Below are 20,234 nucleotides of genomic sequence, written 5' to 3' on the forward strand. Positions count from 1 at the left end.
GAGTCCAAGGCTACTCCTGGATTCAAAGAGGCAAGGATCTGTTTAAGGGAGGGGCACCAGAGAGAACGACAGGACAGTGTTACAATCTACCTTGACTCCAACATGGACTTTGGAGTTCTCATCTTTGCTTCTGGTTGAGAAGTGACACTTTGAGAGATTATGAAGTGCCAGATTCCGCTCTAGATATGCTCTCTACAAACTTTCATCAAGTATGCATAACAACTAACTAAGGTCAATATTATTGGTTCCATTTTATAGATTAAAACAAACAAACTGAGATCCTAAGGGAGTTAAGTAACTTCATCCATATGATCATCAACATAAAATGGCAGGGCACACATTTCATGATGCTAGTCCCCCCACCCACATCCCCCTGGAGTTGCATAATGGTTTATTTTGGAAACAACGGTTTCCAATTGTTTTAGACTCTATCTGCATGTAGGAAGATCAGGAGGAACCACACTGCCAACTGCAGATGGTGCAACTGGCCTGTTGGAGTTCCTGCTCACCAGATTGCTAGTCTTTCTCGAACAAAATTCATGGGCAGGGGGCATCTGCACTGGGAGGTCTCTTTCTTACCCAATTTTGGCCTGTTGTCTCTCCTCCCAGACTGCAAACTCTTCCTTTCCATATTTCCCCCCACTCCTAAGTATTAAAACCGCACACACCCCACCCCCACGTAGACATACACACTCCAAACCTTTTTGGCAAACCTTTGTAGTAAACAGATGGACTAACTGTGTTGCTGGGAGACCACTGCATACATGGAATCCAGTCCAAACAGAGGGAGAAGGGAAGGGACATAACTCCTCAGGGTAGTGGATAAGAGCTCTTCTCCTCCTCATTATACCTACTTTTCCTCCCTCTTTTCCTTTTCTGACTCCCTCTGACTCAGTTCTATCTTTGTTACCTGCTATCTGACAATCTTGAGCAGTCCGCTTCCCTTTGATAAGCCTCAATTTCCTCATCTCTAAAATGGGAATAATAGTACCACTATCCCATTGTGACTATTTGAAGAAATAATGTTCATAAAGCCTTTGGCACAGTTTCTGGCTCATAGAAAGAACTCAGTTGTTGTTCTTTTTGTCATTTATTATATTCGTGCATGTTAGACTACTAAGAGGGAAAATACATGAATCACTGTTCACTAAGTTCTAAGTAAAGAATCTGAGTAATTTTGGAGAGGAGAGTTGGAGTCCTATTTGGGATTACTTTAGGGAACCTCATTTGGGGATCGGATCTTCGGTAAAGGATCTCAGTAGAACCTGTATGGATTTGAAAGATCCCTGAATTTCAGTGCCTGTTTAGCCCTCCATGAGCTGTTCTACCTGAGCTAACTCAGACTCATTAATCTGTTTCCTACTTCTAAAATGGGCATAACAGGGTGTCTCTCCCTCCGGAGGTGACCAGCATTCTCTTTTGAACATGTGTTCCTTGTTTTGTGCCCAAAGTTTCTCACCCTCAAGATGGCCCCATTCTCCCTCGAATGTGTATTTCTTCTTCTTTTTTTTTTAAATAGTTTTAGTTGTCAATAGATCTTTTATTTCACTTATTCATATGTGGTGCTGAGGATCGAACCCAGGGCCTCACACATGCCATGCAAGCGCTCTATCACTGAGCCACATCTCCAGCCCTTTGAATGTGTATTTCAAAGACCTCTTCTTCTTTTCTCTCCCTCCCTCTCCCTCCCTCTCTCTCTCTCTCTCTCTCTCTCTCTCTCTCTCTCTCTCTCTCACTCATATTTCAAAGACCTCTCCTCCTCTCTCTCTCTCTCTCTCTCTCTCTCTCTCTCTCTCTCGTGTATTTCAAAGACCTCTCCTCTCTCTCTCCTCTCTCTCTCTTTCCCTCTCTCTCTCTCATATTTCAAAAACCTCTCCTCCTCCTCTCTCTCTCTTGTGTATTTCAAAGAGCTCTCTCTCCTCTCTCTCTCTTTCCCTCTCTCTCTCATATTTCAAAGACCTCTCCTCCTCCCCCCCCCCCTCTCTCTCTCTCTCTCTCTATTTCAAAAACCTCTCCTCCTCTCTCTCTCTTGTGTATTTCAAAGACCTCTCCTCTCTCTGTCTCTGTCTCTCTTATTTCAAAAACCTCTCCTCCTCTCTCTCTCTCTCTCTCTCTCTCTCTCTCTCTCTCTCTCTCTCGTATTTCAAATACTTCTCCTCCTCTCTCTCTCTTGTGTATTTCAAAGATATCTCTCTCTCTCTCTCTCTCTCTCTCTCTCTCTCTCTCTCTCTCTCTCTCTCTCTCTCCCTCCCTCCCTCCCTCCCTCCCCCGCCCCTCTCCAACCCGAATTCTCCCTTGAACATGTATCTTCTTTCCTAAATAAATCTGTCGGTGTCTTTGAAAAATAAAATAAAGCACACACACAAATGTGCACCCTATCTCACAGGTGGCCCTGCGGCTCGCCTGCCTGGCACAGGGTCCCACCTCAAGCTTCATTGGTTTCCACCTCCCTCTCCTCTCGCAGGGCTTTCCCAGTCCTGTTCCCTCTCCAGGCTGAGGCGGGTGCACCTGCCGGGAGCCCATAGCACCTGTGCTCACTCGCTGCATTTGGTCCAGACCGCGCTGCCGTTTCCTCCCCCTCTCCCGCGCCCCCTGGAATGCAGGTTCTGTTTTTTCGAGCGACTCCAACACCTGGCAGTGTCTGGATACACGACAGCCGTTCCATGAAGGACTAGCGAATAAGCGGAGAGTCTCTGGTGGTCAGGAGTCACCAGCACTCACAGCCATGCCCGGGGAAGGCGTGGGGTTTCTCTCCCGCCTGGAAACGCCGTCTTCCAGCCGGCAGCCGCCCCGCCTAGGAAGCCAGCCGCTCTTCCCAGACGGCAGCGCCAAAGTTTCCCCGGAGCCCGAGGGCAGCGGCGCGCGCCTCAGCCTGGACCAATGTCTGCGGGTTCTGCCTCGCCCACCTCCTCGCCCTCCCCTCGGAGCGCGCGGCTGGCCAATGACAGCCTTCCCCTGGTGGCTTGGCTCTCTCCCCTCCCCTGTTGCCTGTACCCTGCCCCAGCTCTTCCCTCCCCGCCCCTCGGCTGGCTCAGCTGGCCTCCCGGGGCGCTGGGCTCCGGGGCGCAGAGCGAAGGGAGCCGAGCTCAGCGAGCTGGCGCCGGGCAGCGGCTCTCCCAGGTCCCCTGCCCTGGCCTGGCAGCTCCTGGGCCTCGCTCCTCCAGCTGATCCCCCAGACCCTTCTGACCCTGATATTCGTCGAAAGAACTTCACCTAAAAGGGAAGGGGTGGGTGAGAAGACGCAGCGAGAGCGAGTCATGGACCCTGTGAGTCAGGTAAGAGGGGACTGGGCAGGGCGACTGTCGCGGGAATGGCAGGGGACCCCGCGGCTCCGGAGACGCGCCCTTAGCCCCTTCCTCACGCTTCTGCTTTCTCTCTTGTCTCCTTCATGCAAAGCTGGCCTCAGCGGGCACCTTCCGGGCGCTAAAGGAGCCCCTTGCCTTCCTGCGAGCCCTGGAATTGGTGAGTAGCGGTATGTGCACGGGGAGGGGACGGTGGCAACCAAGTGTCAGGGGAGGACAGATCAGGAGCGGTGCTCTCTGCTCGGTTCTGCTCAAAGCCTGGTCTTCAACACCCTTACTTGAGTCCTGCCCACTCCCACGATGCCGTTCTGGGGTGGCAAAGCAGGAGCGAGGGGCCGTGGCTGGAAGCGGGAATGTGGATGTGTTTCTTGCAAAAGCCTGAGGAAGTGTCCTCTCACCTCACAGCTGGCAAACGCGCAGGGGCTGTGGGAAGATGGGGAGGGAGCGGGCAAAGCTGCCACGGGGCTTTGGCAGAAACCAGAGAATCACTTAGACCTTTGCAGGTGTGTGGGGAGGACAGGGGGTCTCAGGGCTTAGATGTTACAGCTAGGAGGACATGTCCAAGATGGAAAAGTTGGTCAGCACTGGGACAGCTCCTCGTCAGGACTGTGGTTGGCTGCTCCCAGGGAACTCCAGCTAGAGGCACCCAGGTGCTATGCTACTCAAGATGTTGGTGTAAAGAGGGGGACCCCTTTCCTCCCGGTGCAACTTCTCTGCTCTGGCCACTCCTGCGCGGCTCTTTGGGTACTTCCAAGAAGAGGCCACCAGCCTTCTTTCTGAAGCATTTCTGTGACTGGGTTGTAGGAAGTTATATTCCTCTTCTGTTTTATCCTCTTTCAAAAAACCACCTTGAGAGTCCTATGGCAATTTGTCTCCGGATGGAGGAATAAGACACAGAAATGGTTACTCATGGGGGGCCACAGAGCAATGTCTGTGTGGTTGGCTGAGATGACAGTTATTCAGAGTGAAATCTGCAGGTCACACATTTCTTCTCGCTGGGAGCTCTGAAAGGCAAGCCAACCTATCTGAACAGAAAGTTCAAAGCCCGTCATGTAGCATTAATCACAGGCCTTAACAGTGACTAGCTGAGAAATTATGTAAGAGCCTGCTCTGTGCTCCCAGACCTTAGCTCCGTATCTGGCTTTGGCTACACAACTGTGAAGCTTGTTGACATGTATGATCTACAAGATAATCACATGTGCCTTGTTTGTAGCTCTAAATAAAAATATCCAAATAGATCAGTTTGACATCCATCCAGTGTTTGGAATGCTTGAACTACAGATTCTGAGCTCGCTACTCTGATAATATTTCACTTGCAACCAAATTAAATAAAACAAGCAAAGCTCGCAGCCTAGGAAACTTAATACTTGGCCATTCAATCACCCTTTTCTGTGAAAGAGTGGCTTTGGGAATCAACATTATTCTCTCTCACAACAAAGTTCAAAGACCTTACATCATTTTCTGACATAATGTCTGACTGTCTCACGTGTCACTTACCTGAAATATTAGTCTGTGTTATTTCATATTCTGCTTTCACATACTTCTACACCTCAGCACACAGCTTTCCACTGGTATATTTCAAAGTGGGGTCAATCTGGTTGAGCTGGTTTAAATCACAGATTTCTGGACCTCAAATCAAAATATTGCCCATCAATCTATATTTTAAGCAAGACCCCTGGATAATTCTTATCACACTAATATTAACGAAACACTAGCTTGAACAGTACCTGGAGGTCCCTCCAAAACTCAAAAGCTCTTTTTTAGCTCAGTGTCCTTGCTATTTCTTTTTCAAACTGTTTGGAATGCCCTCGTACCCCAAATCTAGGGGAAAAAATTTTTGTCATTTACCTCAGCTTAAATGTTAACTTCTCGATGATGATCACTCTCATATATACTCCTTCCCCTTAACTCTACCCCAAAATGAATGATTGATTCCATTATTTGGGCTTCCATTGCATTTTATTCATTCATTCATTCAGAGAATTTATCACACCAAGACATACTGCAGTAGAGTATTTTTCTTGTATGTGTGTGTGTGCGTGTGTGTGTGTGGAGGGAGGGGTAATAGAAATGAAGTTACTACATTTAAAATATTTGCAGCTCTTCTCCTCTCTAGGATTCCAAGGCCCTAAGATGAAGGGGTTTTGGTTCTGATTTTTTTTTCTTGTAAATCCATCATTGGACTCATTTGTGCAAGAAAGCATGAATAATGGACAAAGAAAACTTTCAAAGTCAGATAAATTAGTTGATTGATCTACATTTTAAAAGACCCATGTCTGAGACATAAGAGGAAAGAAAGAAAAAATGTTAGAGGCTTAGAATGTTTAAAGAAGTGGATAGAGAGAGAGGCAGTATTTACTGTGTGCATGAGGAGCTTCTCTGAGCTATCTTTCTCTGCAGGAGTTATTGACAAAGGAAAAGGAATGGAATCTTTTTTCTTTTTTCTTTTTCTTTTCTTTTCTTTTTTTTTTTTTTTTTTTTTTTTTTGGTACCAGGGATTGAATCCAGGGGTACTCAACCACTGAGCCACATCCCCAGCCCCTTTTTGTATTTTATTGAGAGACAGGGTCTCACAGAGTTGCTTAGGGCCTCACTAAGTTGCTGAGGCTGGCTTTGAACTCATAATCCTCCTGCCTCAGCCTCCCAAACTGCTGGAATTACAAGCATGTGCCACTGCACCCCTGCTGAATGTAATCTCTTAGTGCCACAAAATGTGTTCCATTTATCTCTTCTTCCCTCTCCAGTTCCTTTCATAGTGACAACAAAGCAGTAAATGATCAGCAAAAGTTGTCAATTGATCATAACAACTTTTAAAACATTCCTGTTTCTCTACTTTTGTGGAAGTTTTACAAAGCAATGGAGAGTAGCTTGAAAGCTGGTAGTCTCCAAAGTCTTTAAGGATTGAAGTCTAAAGGATCCTCATCCTTTTCTTCTCAGAATTTATGCTAGAAATAAAAGTGCACATGAAGATATTTGTGTCTTAGTGCTCTTGGTCTGTTGTAACCACCATAAACTGAGTAGCTGGTAAACTACAGAAATTTATTTCTTACAATTCTTATGCCTGAAAATCTGGGATCAAGATGCTGGTATATATTCAGTATCTGGTGAGGGCCCACTTTCTGGTTCATAGATAGCGCCTTCTTGCTATCTTCACATGGCAGAAGTGAAGGACTCTGGTCTCATCACCCCTTATGAAGGAACTAACCTCATTTACAAGGGCTCCATCCATATAAGCAAATCACCTACCAAAGGCACACTGCCTAATATCTTCACTTTGGGGACTAGGTTTCAAGATGTGAATTTTGGAGAGGACAGAAACGTTCAGACCATAGCAATATGTTCAAAGATATTTACTGCAACATCATCTGTAATTGGAAAGAATTTGAAACAACTAGTAAATCCATTACAAAAAAGTAATTAAAGTATAACTCATGTACCTCATGAGATATTATACTGCCATTAAAAAGAATGAATGATACCTCATATACATATATGATTTCATGATCGATATGATCCTACAATATGTATAATCAGAAAAATAAGAAATTATACTCCCTTTATGTATGACCTATCAAAAAGTATGAGGGCATTCTACTATCATGTACAACAAATTAGAACAAATAAAAAATTTTAAAAAAAAGAATGAATGAAATTAATACTCATTGACCTAGAGGTCAATACATATTTGATAAAATTGTTACATAAGAGAAAATGAATTTTATTTTTTGCACTTGATAAGATTTTCAATAGGAAAAAAGCACGAATCATTCTTTGAATCAACACGAGAGTGATTTATTCTAATTAGTATACAGGGTACAATATGATTTTTGCAAAAATGAAGTATGGTTTTCTGCATGAGTGTATTATGTGTGGAATTTTCATGAGCATAGAGGAAAGCACAGATGTATACCAATGAACTAAGAAAAAGTGATTTTTTTTAAAGGGTGTTATTTGGTGTACAGTGGCGAGAGAATGGGTGAAGCTGGAGAAAAACAGAATTTGCAGGCAGAATCACAGGTCTCTCACTTCCAACAGTTATGCACATGAGTGCTTCTTAAAGATAATGCACATTTTAAATCATTTCCTATAGACTGGCCATAGAAAGTGGCATTACCTCTCAAGGCATCCTTTACTTCTGGATTTAGGGTCTTACGGGGGAAAATGTACTTTCTGTATATGTTCTTTCCTTAGGAAGGCTGATGGATCCAGTAGATTTAAAGTCTTAATAACCTATAAATGTCAAGCCTTGGGGAAAAGCTTTAGCCAATTTTGAAGACTTCCAGGCAAAAATTCCACCTCCTTAATCTCCACTTAAATTAGGTCAGGGGAGTTTTCACTAGCCTTTGGGTCAAAACAGAAATTCGGGACATAGCACTTACTCCGATGGTCTGTTCCATTTGTTCCCAAATGATAAAAGAAAGCCTGCACATCTCTTACACCATCATTTCAGAATTGGTTTAAAAAATCAAATTTATCCTCTTCTCATATTTACTCCAAACATCTACGAAGACACAGTCTTGTTTTGTACAGATCATTCTTATTTTCATCCATGTTTGGCCAGTGGTCCCTTGGTCTTTTTTTTTTTTTTTTCTTTTCTTTTTCTTTTAAGTAATTATGTTAACATAGTCTTTCTTCCTTCTGGATTTGCACACGTAGGTGCGTGTGAAATGGAAAGTGGAGGACCTATCACATCTGCAGTGTTTAGGACCACCTCGGTGCAATTGGGTTAACCTTCCCCCAAATGATGTCCTCAGTCATCTTCCAGTACAGTGCTTCAGCTCCAGGTTCTGCCATTATAGAAGCAGCTGCTTGGGTCAATTTGCCTGATTCCTCCAATTCTTTGATGTCCAATTCTAATTTTTTTTTTTTTTTTTTTGGTACCAGGGATTGAACTCAGGGGCACTCAACCACTGAGCCACATCCCCAGCCCTCTTTTGTATTTTGTTTAGAGACAGGGTCTCACTGAATTGCTTAGCACCTCACTTTTCCTGAGGCTGGCTTTGAACCCAAGATGCTCCTGCCTCAGCCTCCCCAATCGCTGGGATTACAGGTGAACGCCACCACACCCAGCTCCAACCTTAATTTTGCTGTATCTGTTCTGCCATGTCTTCTGCACTTCACCTTTCCATTCTATCTGTCCCTGCTGCCTCTGTGACTCTCCAGGGAGACCAGCTAATCCAGAGATGCAGTGCATCTGGTATAGGAGATACAGTCCTACCTCATTTAAACGGAAGCACTAGCAGTTCTCTTGTCTTTATTCTTACACCTAAATTCGGAGCTGTTTTCCAAGCAGCACCACATTGCTTTCTTGATCTTAAGAGGTAACACTTATGATTTGTGTTAGTGATAACAAAGTGGAACATGTCATCATAAATGCAGTTTAATAATAGCCACCCTTTTAAACCTCTCATGAGAGGCGACAGTAGCTACCTTCCTCACATAGACTTCACATGAAGTCCTATATTATGATGCCGTCCATACATCAGCATGTTGGATCTGTGGGATTTTAACATTTCACTATGGGGCTTGAGGTTGTTAACCAACTCATCAGGAACAAAACTGGAGGAAATGTCAAAGCCAAGATTTAAGCAGTCTCACTCTAAACTATATTCTCTTACCAGCTACAATCTTCTTCTCCCTCCCACAGGGCAGCCTCTTGCTCTATCTTATCCCTAATCCTCAAAGAAACTTTAAAAGGAAGATGTTATCCCATGTTTCCGGTTTCTTTCACCCATTAAGTTATATATTTGAGGCCTTTACTGAAAATGCCAAGGAGTGTTTGCATATAGAGACAAGTTGAACAGACATCATTGTGTGTATTTGACTTTCTTTTTTGTCAGCTATTAATTGACCAAGGTAGAGTAAATTTCAATTAAAAACCAGTATATTTTCCTTTAGAATGTGCAGGAGATTTTGATTACAAAGCCAAGAATTTAATTTCACTTTATGTTAAAAACATGTGTACATGAGATTTTTATTCCCCCAAGTATAAACAAGGCGGATTTTTTTTTTTTTTTTTTTTGGCACCAGGGATTAAACCCAGATCTGTGGGTTAACCGCTGAGCAATATCCCCATCCCCAGTTCTTTTTTAAATTTTTATTTTATTTAGAGACAAGTTTTCACTCAATTTCTTAGGGCCTTGCTAAGTTGCTGAGGCTGGCTTTCAACTTGCGATCCTCCTGCCTCAGCCTCCTGAGCCACTGGGATTACAGGCATGCGCCACCATGCCTGCAAGACAGGGAATTCTAATATAAAAATTCAAATCATAAGCAGCAATCTGCCATTGATGATCTGATGTAATTTAAAGCTACATTAATGATAACTTTCTAGCCTGTCAATTGGTGGCAAAAATCTTGTGCCGATGGACTCTGAATTGACAGATATGCAATAAGAGAGTAACTCCCCAGCGAGTGAGTGACTTCTGCACTTGATGCTTTTCTGAGTTTATTAAGGCAATTGGTGTTTGGTCCCAAAAGTCAGAAAAAAAGAGAAGGGTCCAGGAACATTTCCTATGGATTTGAATCATCCTTTACTAGCGTGGCTACCTTGAGCAGGTTATGTAGTTTAATTTAGAGTTTTTTTATCTATAAGATATAGGTAAAAATACTTCCTACTTTTAAAGATTACTGTAATGGTTCAATGACTTAGTCCCTTCAAAGTACCTCACACAGTTCCTCGGCTATAAATAACTGCTCAATACATTATTATAAAAGTGAAAATGCTTTTTCCAATTGTGGTGATGATGAAGAAGGCAGAAGGAGAAATTCATCAGAGGGTAATTTGGGACATTTGGGCTACCTTCTTGCAAGTTAGACCTTTGAGAGTCTCTAGAGTAGGAAAGCTGTATGTACCCTTGCTCATCTCTTCTGAGCCCCTCAGTCTCTGTAGTCCAGATGGACAGACTTGGTGCTACTAGACTTATTTTACCACAGGACAAGTGACTTTCCAAGGAACTACTTCTTGGAATATTCACATTTTAGAGAACATTCCAGAAGGGCCAGGGTTGAACCTAAAGGAGAAAATCCAGGCAGTGAGTCTTGAAGTATGAAGAGAAAATATGGAGAAGTATGGAGAGAAAATTTTCCTGATCTTCCTCAAATCATAGTCCATAGGCAATTGCCTATACTTGAAAGGGTTACAGTGTGTCCAGTTGAATTCTCCAGAGTGGAGATGAAGGTCCTCATGGGGTCAGCAATGGGTACCTACTAAGCAGGTGCTCCATGACTTTGGGACTGTCCTAGATAGAAACAAGAGAAGAACCCCCAGAATCATACTGAAGTAGAGACATCATCCTTAGTTCTCTGTGGCCAAGAGGATTCTCATCTCTCCCTGATGCAGTTATAAGGCCAGAAGAAAAATAGTCATGCATTCATAGAAAAACAAAATCCCAGGAATATGTGTTTAGAACCACGAGCTTCCGTTGAATCTTAATCTTCTGCAGGCATGTATTTGACTTTTGCTGCATTTGCACTTTAGTTCATTTTAGTAGCTTAGCTTTCTGTCAAGAACCTGTCTCCTCATCTGAAAATTGGAAAGAATACCCCTTGCCTACTTCCCTATAGCACTGGGAATTTTAAAAGAGATCCAGTCTGTAAAGGCACATGGTGAACTATTAAAGGTCCTCCAAAAGCAAAAAAAAAAAAAAAAAAAATGTGATCATGGTGATAATGATGATAAAGAATTACTTTTTCCCCCCCAACTTAAGTACCTCTGAATAGCATAAGATAGTTTCTGGATGGAAGGTATGGTGAGTATGGAACCCAATCTCTACTCTCTGAGTTGGCAAGTTCTTCCCACCCACTCTCCACCCTCCATCCTCCCTCACACTCTCTGTTCTCTGGAACCTACATGAATGAACAAGGCTTCCAGTTGAAACTAATCAGTCATCCAAACTGAAGATGGGAGGGGGGTCTGCCTTCACCCTTTTAACTCTCTGACCAAAGGCCAATTTCTTGCTCTGTCCACGTTTCACATTTCTTGAATTTTGGGGGTCCCCACGATGGTTTCTCACTGGTCTGATAGACTTTTGCACGTGCTATTTCTACTACTTAGAACACTGTCCCTCTTGCTTCTCACCCAATCACACTTAGCTGGTGAACTCCTCTCTTCCCTTCAGGTATCCATGTGGATAGCACCAAAAAGGGGGTCTTGCCAGATGAGATCACTTCCTGATGGATCCCAGGGAACACTCATGAATGATACATCTACCTTCTAGCTTCTCAACCACACTAAATGCTCTGTGGGGACAGGGATCTCATTTGATCATTCATCAGCACAATCTAAGTATCTAACACAGAAGCTGGCATCTAGAAGGGCTCTCTCCAGGAGTTACAAATCCCACCAAAATACCCAATAGATGCTTAGTAAGTATTGGCTGAAGGAAGTGAGGGGATGAAGAAAGAAAATGAAGATTGAATAAAGGAGTTTGGAGAACACCTTAGATGGGGTTTAAATTCCCCTTCATGGAATCCAATGGGAAGAGGAATAGGAAGAACTCCCACTGAAATAATTGTTTATCTGCTAGTCTTGGATATGGAGGAGATTAACTCACATAGGTTGACTGTGCTGTTGAGGGAAGAGGGCTGTTGTACCAGTACCCACTGTGGAGGATAATTGTCACTGAAATAAGTGCATGCACTGAAACAGACCCAGTCCTTGTATCTTGGGGTTCAAGGCAATGAAGAAGGTGCGCCATTATTGTGTCTTGGCTACTGGTCTGCTGCCCTCTCAGTATATTTATTCCCTTTCTTTTTTCCATTCATTCTTTCCATGATTCTTATCTGATATCCTAACAGAAGGACCGTGATTGCTCCAGCTAACCATTTCTTTCAGTTTGGATACAACTTTCAGCCCCAGACCATATCATAAGTCAAAAACTACTCTATGCATTGGTTGCTCCTAGGTCAGTTGCCTTCTGCTGTCCTATCACTTGTATGCTGAATAAAAGAGTCATGAGATTCAAAAATTCCCCTCTGGACTGGAGCAGGGGGAGAGACAGTTCTTCATGAAGGGTGTAGCAGGCCAGTGGGAGGTCCACATAGCTGGTAGAAGAAGAAATGATCTTGTTCACCTACGTTTCCTTCAATTTTTTCAAGAAGTTGATAGAGCTCTGGGATCTGGGGACCGGCATTCCTGAAATACTCTCTGATTGAGGGGTCGTGTGCTGGAGTCACACTGGCGATATTCAAAGGGATAGAACTTTGGCTCCACCAATTTACACCATCTTTTTAAAAATTTTTTTATTATTATTTTTTTTTAGTTATACATGACAGTAGAATATGTTTTGAGGTATGAAACCTACATGGTGTATTACTTCCTTTTCTTGTGGTTGGACATGGTGTGGAATTTCACCGGTCATGTATTCATATATGAACATGGGAAAGTGATGTCCCATTCATTCCACTGTCTTTCTATTCCCATTCCCCACTTCCCTTCATTACACTCTGTCTAATCCAAAGTATGTCTATTTCCTCCTCTTATTGTGGATGAGCATCTACACCATCTTGTTCATCAGTGAAAATATGTTCTAAAAGAAATAATGTCTAGTGATAAGACAGGCCATTTGTGAATGAAAAGGTGTTCCCTTAAGGCCCATGTACTGCAGCTTTATTGGTATGTTGCTAGGTTAACTCAGCTCTGGCCATTAAGGTTAGAAGACTACACTAATTATTGCATTCACTTTTGTGTGCACATGTTTATTAATGTGGTAGAAAACAGATTACTCAGGGAAGAGGGATCAGCTTGCTTCCTGAGATAGAACTGTTTGAGGAAGGAGAAAGGATGAATTGACTGATAGAAAAAAAAAAATTGAAAAACATGGAAGACCCCATGGGGCTTGAAGAAGCATGGGTTTAGAATCTGTCTTATGCAGGGATTCTGTATTTTTGTCCAGCCATGGGCTGTTGAGCAGATTACATAATTATTCCAATCCTTGGGAATCCACAGTCATCAAATGAAGATTGTAAGAGTCACAACTTGTGGTTGCTTGTGATGGTTATGTAAGATGAAATTAGTAAAACATCCAGCAAAGTCTGGTCCCTAATACCACTCCTTGTTACTGAAGAAGAGGTTTTTCAAGATAAGGACATATTTTAAAATAGAATTAACATTCCTAAAGTTTCTAGCACTTTACAAACATAAAGATTGCTTATTATTCTATTGTTACATTGGTTTTGTTTCTATTATCTTCCTACCAGGAGAATGTTGATTTTGAAAGGATCCTAAACCATACTCAATTAATATTAATACTAATGCACAGAGACCAGCAGTTTACTAAATGCCATAGAGAGATTATTTCATTTGGTTTTGAATGACTTACAAAGGACTAAACAATGACTTCCTTTATAAGCAGAGTGATTAAACCATTTCCCTAAATTCATACAGCTAGTATGGCATAGAACCAGGATCAGAATCAAGGCAAATGGATGCTAGACCCTGTGTACTTAATCACTGTTTCCTTTCTTCCATTAATACAGATTTTTCAGTTATTCCTAGTCTTGGTTTTGAATGATTTCACCACTGAAAACATCAGGGGGAAAGTATACATATGTAGTATTTATATATACATATGCATATAATGTATATATATATATGATATATATATATATATACATACTATATATATTTAGAACAATGTCTTCCACATTTAAAAAAAATTGTTTTGGACTTGGGATATAGCTCAGTTGGTAGAGTGCTTGCCTCATAAGCACAAGGCCCCGGGTTCAATCCCCAACATAGCAAAAAAAAAAAAAAAAAATTGTTTTAATTAATTTATTTAAAAATTTTTAAAAGTTCTTCTCATTCCAAAGTCAGTTCCCTTTCTACCATCTCATACAACCAGAGAACAAAGCAAAATTTAAATGCCCTCCTAATGTCCAGATTGGTCGAAACCTTCTGAGGGAACTTCTTACTTCTGAAAAATATTCCTCTTCCCTGAGAAAATGTTATTGACCTTATGCATCCTTTCTAACAAAAATATTCATTTACTGATCCATTTACAAAGAAATTCAAATTCAGAAATGTGTTGTTGACACATGCCTACTGTTTTAGTCAGTTTTTTCATTTCTGTGACTAAAAGGACCCAACCAGAACAACTGTAGAACAGGAAGGGTTTATTTAGGGCTTACAGTTTCAGAGGTCTTACTCCATAGAAGGCTGGCTCCATTCCTCAGGGCTGGAGGTGAGGCTGAACATCATGGTGGAAGAGTGTGGTGGAGGGAAGCAGCTCACATGGTGATCAGAAAGCAGAGAGAGACTCCACTCTCCAGATACAGATATATACCCAAAGCCACGCCCCAAAGCCACGCCCCCAAAGCCATGCCCCAATGCCCACCTCCTCCAGCCACACCCACCTGCTTCCAGTCACCACTCAGTTAATCCTATCAGGGATTAATGCACTGAATGGGTTAAGGCTCTCACAACCCAATCATTTCTCCTCCAAACCTTCTTGCATTGTTTCACATGTGAGTTTTGGGGGACACCTCACATCTAAACAACAACACCTACAAAGACATCTGTAGAATTCAGGAGGGATCTGGATATTTAGTGAGATCATGAACACTTAAATTCCTTTTGGATTCTTAGTAAATGCTTAAACAGGTTCCGTCATGGATGATGGGGAAGCAAACTCATTTTCTCTGCATACTGTGTGTATGTGTGTGTGTGTTGGTGAGCTGCAATTCTTTGGATGTGTAAGTTGGGAGGATTTGTGTGTCAGAAGACATACCATGTAACTTCAACAGGAAATACTCCCACATCCATCTGGTCTACCTTGAGGCTGCTTGGTTGCAATGAGTGTACCTGATGCTTTGGTCTGCACTTGATAGATAGTTGGCTCTCCTGCTGGGATCTTTCCAGAAGTAGGGGTCCAAAGAACTGAGAAGGTAAAAATGATACTAGAAAATTATAAGACATGAGCCTGTGATCCAAGAGAAGCATGGAGTGCTCCAAAGACATTGTCACTGGAAGAGAGGTTGACTGGTTGGGTAGTGTTATCACTGTGATTTAGAATGTGTTGGATTTGGAGCCACAGAAGTTTGTGCTTAGTCACAGACTTGGAATATGTTCATAGGCAGATTGGCCACAAGATTTTTTAGGGATTTTACCCTAAAGATGTGTTTGTGAAATGGGGATAAACATCAATAACACAAAGTTGTGGAATAAAATAGCATGTAAAAAATTTCCCATCTGAGGACTCGGTAAATGTTGACAGTTCCTGAATCTAGAAAACTAAATATCAGGGACCTAGAAAATCTTTCCTATAGGAGAGCCATGCCCAGTATGTCCTCTTTTAATGTCCATCTGCACTATTGTTGTTTGAGGAATTAGGGAAGGTGTATTTTCATGTTTCATGAACTGGAATTTAGGCAAAAAATTTTGTTGTCAGATGCATAGATTCTACTTATGAAGCATTTGAAAGAAAAGCAAAAATCACCCAGGGTATGCATTTGAATTTTTTTTTAATGTGTATTATTGGTTTAAAAAAGAAAAGAAAAGAAAAAGTTTGTGAAATTGATAGTGCCATTAAGCCTAGCTATTCTGGGGGGAATGGATACATTTACTAGCAACAGTGTATAAATTTAAATGCAAAGAGTTTTTTCTTTCTTTCTCTTTCTCTCTTTGCTCCCTCCAGATACATACATAAATGGTTTCTTTAGAGAAAACACACACACACACACACACACACACACACATCTGCCTTTATCCACTACATTCCCACTTGATTCTAGAAAGAATATCATGTTTGACTGTCAGCTCCCTTACTGACAAGATATCTGACCTTGAACCCCTTAATTTCTCTGGTTCTTTCCTATTTATAAGACTAGAAATAATGATAATTGCCAGAGAGAATTACCATGTTCATTAAATGAAATAACATTTGCAAAGAGTGCTGGCACATAAGAAATATTCAAAATATGCTAATTTTTCTTCTTTCCCCCCACATATTTTTTTTACTGCAAAGTTTGGAAAGAAAAATTGCAAAATCTCAGTTCTTTTCCTGCAGTAGATGTTCTCTTGTGTGAATGCGTGTGCATTCATATATGTGTACAAGCATATTCTTCGTACTATGGTCCTGAAAAGCAAGTCTACATAACTGGAATGAATTTGAGTGGGACAGTAAAATTTGGCAGGTGTGGTTGGCAAAGAAAGATTGGTTAGATCAGAGTGTGGAGTCCTAGATCATTGGAACCCCAGGCTTCCTGCAGTCATTGGCAATGTGACCATGATTTTGTGAAGCTCTTTTAAGGCAATGACAACTTCTTTATTTTAGAAAAGGACTAGGTGCTCATAAGCAATAGAAGTACTTTATCAGGGCTACGAACTACTGAGCACTTGCTGTGTACCAGGCTGCACTACGTCCACGTTATCTACTATATGTTCTTTCATTCAGATCTTACAATGACCTTATGCCACACATGTGCCCAAAGTGACATAGCAAGGCAGGATTTCAAGCCAGGTGTGTCCAGTCTCCCCCTCTCCCTCGCCTGCCATGCAGCCAAACATACCAAGTATATGTATGATTGCATTTGAGAATTGGTGATTGTCATCATTTTGGAAATGTTATTTAGAACCATTTTATGCATAATGTTTATTAATTAAAATCACAAAAATTAGTAAATAAAAATTATCCAAGAGACAACTGAGCTTAATATTTTTAAAAAGTATATTTTTGGACATTTTTGTTTACATATACCCTTTTTCCCCACCAAGATGATATATTAATCTGCTAGGTCTCTACCATATAACAAAGTATGATCTTGCACCACCTAAGGACACCTTAGTTGATCGTGGGTGCGGTGATAGACTGTAATGATGTTGGTTACATTAGACTATATTGCAAGTGACAATGTAACTGCCTTAGTTTGTGTACGTAAGCCCTACAATGTTTGCACAGTAATGATGCATTTATGAAAATGTGTCCCTGCCCTTAAGCAATGCATTACTGTACCCTAAGCTGACTTGGCTTCAACTCTCACAGTTCTGGAGGCTAGAGGTCTGCCACAGGGCACTGTTAATTCATTCTGAGGGTCATGAGGAAAGGTCTGTTTTGTGCCTTTCCCTAGTTTCTGGTGGCTTGCTGAGGATCTTTAGCCTTGATGTAGAGATGACGTATCACTCCATCTCTGCCCCCTTCCTCACGTGGCATTCTGTGCGTGTGTCCAGAATTCCCTTTTTATATGACACCAGTTCTATTAAATTAGGGACCCATCCAGCTCCAGTATGACCTCATCTTAATTATATCTCCATGACCTTGCTTCCAGATAAGGTCACGTTCTGAGGTACTAGGAGTTAGGATTTCAATATGAATCCTCAGGTACAGATGGGGACAATTCAACCTGTACTACATGACTCCTTAGAATGGGTGTATTTTGTCAACTGCTTTCCTCTTCTCAGGATATTATAAATTGTATTTCCATGCCATTAGGAAAAAGTCTCTTTCTTCATAATTCCAGTGGCTGTGCGTTGTTACACTGTATGCCTGTTCTAGAAATTAACTAATCCCTAATTTAGGTAGTTTTCAAATATACTTTATAATATTTTTAAGACTTATAAGAAAGTCCTCCTTAAAGATAAATAGTTACTTAGATAATTTCTAGGTGTGAATTGCTTACTCCAAAAGTTATACATTTTCAGGTATTAGAAAGAATTATCAAGTTGCCCTCCAGTGTAGGGATGATCAATTAAATGTATTGCCATTTGATTGAAAGAAATAAGTCTTGAATGAACTTATATGTCTTTAATTTTGCAATGAGATTTCACATTTTTTCATAACAATTATTTGTATTCTGACTTTGATTTGGAAGTATGTTAATAAGCAGAATGAATTTATAAAACTATAGCCAAGTTGCCCAACACACGCTTCTGCTCATGTGAATTTTTATATAAGCTGCTGCCTTAGACTTTCTAGGTCAGTGTACTACTCTACCATTGGGAAATTATTTAGGCTGTTATCCTCTGACTCAGACAAAGAGACAAATCCTGTCTTTCCTTCATTATGTAGAAAGAGATATACATTTTTGAATGTCAAAATATTTTATAATATAGTTTTAAAAGATAAATTTACCATTGTTTGTGTATTTTGTTATGAATTCATTTTATTTATCTTACTAATATATTATTTTGCTTTCGCTGATAATCTTAAGTTTAGTACCTATTCCATACCTTTCGGAAATCACAGTTCATGCATATGTGTGGTTGAGACAGATACCCACCAATTTATGCCATACCTACTTTGGGAATTGATCTGAGGCACTTGAAATTTTCATAAATCTTTCGAGAGAAAAACAATGTATAGGTGCCACTGTACCATCAGAGAAATCTCGGGAAGATCTAGTTTTTGAATGAAAAGGACCCTATTAATAAAATAGCAAGAAAAGTAGTCAAATAAAATAAGTCAGCCTCTGCCAGATGCCACGGCCATTGCCTCTTTCTTGGATCACATTCTGACCACACTTGGTATTAGCTGAGATAACATTACATACACCCTCTGCCTTTGCTTTGTGTGTGGTTATTTTGGGCTACCTTGGCCTCTCTGTGAAATAACAGTTGTTAATATCTATTGTATATTTAATGTGCTCCAGGTCCTGTGCTAAATATTTTCTATATGCTGTACCATTTAATTCTAACGACTCTATTAAAATGTGTCAACCTAAATGACAATCAGAGATTCTCCAGAGGATAATGATATGTATTTGGGAAGAGCAGAACATCGTAATGGGAGATGTCTATGCCCTAGTCAATTAAGAGCATTTCAAGGAGGTTGAGGATGGGGGAAGTTTTTAAAGGCAAATGAAGAAAATTACATAAGATACTTTGAAACAATAATCTTGGCTACAAAGATTAATAATAAGATGGTGCCAGTGTGAAGATAAATGGACAGTTACTGGGCAGATGTCCTTGCAGAACTGTGTGTGTGTAAGGTTCCACAAGACTGTGGTTCTGCAGAGTCTCTTGTGATGGTTACACAGGTCATCGCACTGTGCATGAGAACCTCTCCTTTGTATCTTTCTGGCTTTATTTATTTGTTTTTGTTAGGATTGACTCAAGTGACTCCATTTTGATTCTGATAACTTTCACAAATGGATGCACCAGGATGTTCTTTCTTTCTAGCAAAGGAATCTGAAGCTTAGTAAAATAAGCAGTGGTGTGTTCAGTTGATAATAGCAGAACTGAAATTTGAGCCCAGGTCCGGAGAGCTTCAAAAAAAAATGCTATGTGTTTAGTCAAGCAGAAAGAGAGGAAGAAAAGTTCTGATCCTGTTTCAGAGATGGGTTTCCAATATAAAGGACCAGTATCTGCGAAGACAAAACCAACCAAGGTGGTAGTTTGACTAAATTCACTTAGTATTCTCCTTTGGTGGTGAATTCTGTTGGGGGCAAATAGAGCAAAATTCTTAAAGTTCTCTTTGCAGTTCAAAGTCAAGGTACCTTTTTTGAAGTTTTTTTTTTTTCTTATGAATATACTTAATAAAACAAGAAACAAAAGGATAGTTTCGATTTTATCTGGTCTTATTTTATTTATATAAAGCAGGACCAAAGTTGTACAGGAAAATGATGGATAAAATTTAGAAAAAGTAACGGGATTACATGCTCCCTGACTTTTCTGTCAGTAATTTCCCTGCCTCTCTTTCTTCCATCCCTGTTTACTTGTGAAAATGCAAAGATTCTTGAACTTGTAACTCTTCGGTTTCATTGCTTTGTTTGGGCAGACAGTTTCTTCTTCCATGTTGGTAGTTTGCCTTCTCAGAACCTGGTAAGATGCCCAGGCCATCTGACCAATGCACAGAGGGACCAGAATACTAACTAGTCAGCAGGAGTCCAGCAAGATGATGCATGAAGAAACAGGAAGCAGGCAGTCACTAAGGCTGCACAGGTGTGAACCACAACAAACATGGGTTTCCACCTGCAGGGGTCGCTGCTTCCATCCTGGCT

At 41.1% G+C, this 20,234-nt stretch overlaps 1 protein-coding gene across 1 annotated transcript in view; it reads left to right on the top strand.

Annotated features, from left to right (window-relative positions):
• The first annotated feature begins 3,012 nt into the window (after positions 1 to 3,012).
• The window catches only part of Synpr (synaptoporin), a 331,674-nt gene continuing 314,452 nt past the window's right edge, over positions 3,013 to 20,234 (top strand). The window contains exons 1-2 of the mRNA XM_047531768.1: positions 3,013 to 3,275; positions 3,397 to 3,462. Of these exons, the coding sequence (XP_047387724.1) occupies positions 3,258 to 3,275; positions 3,397 to 3,462 (84 nt within the window). The 5' untranslated portion in view covers positions 3,013 to 3,257. The remainder of the gene's footprint in view (positions 3,276 to 3,396; positions 3,463 to 20,234) is intronic.

Source organism: Sciurus carolinensis, chromosome 17 (assembly GCF_902686445.1).
Source record: "Sciurus carolinensis chromosome 17, mSciCar1.2, whole genome shotgun sequence".
Taxonomy (NCBI): Eukaryota; Metazoa; Chordata; class Mammalia; order Rodentia; family Sciuridae; genus Sciurus; species Sciurus carolinensis.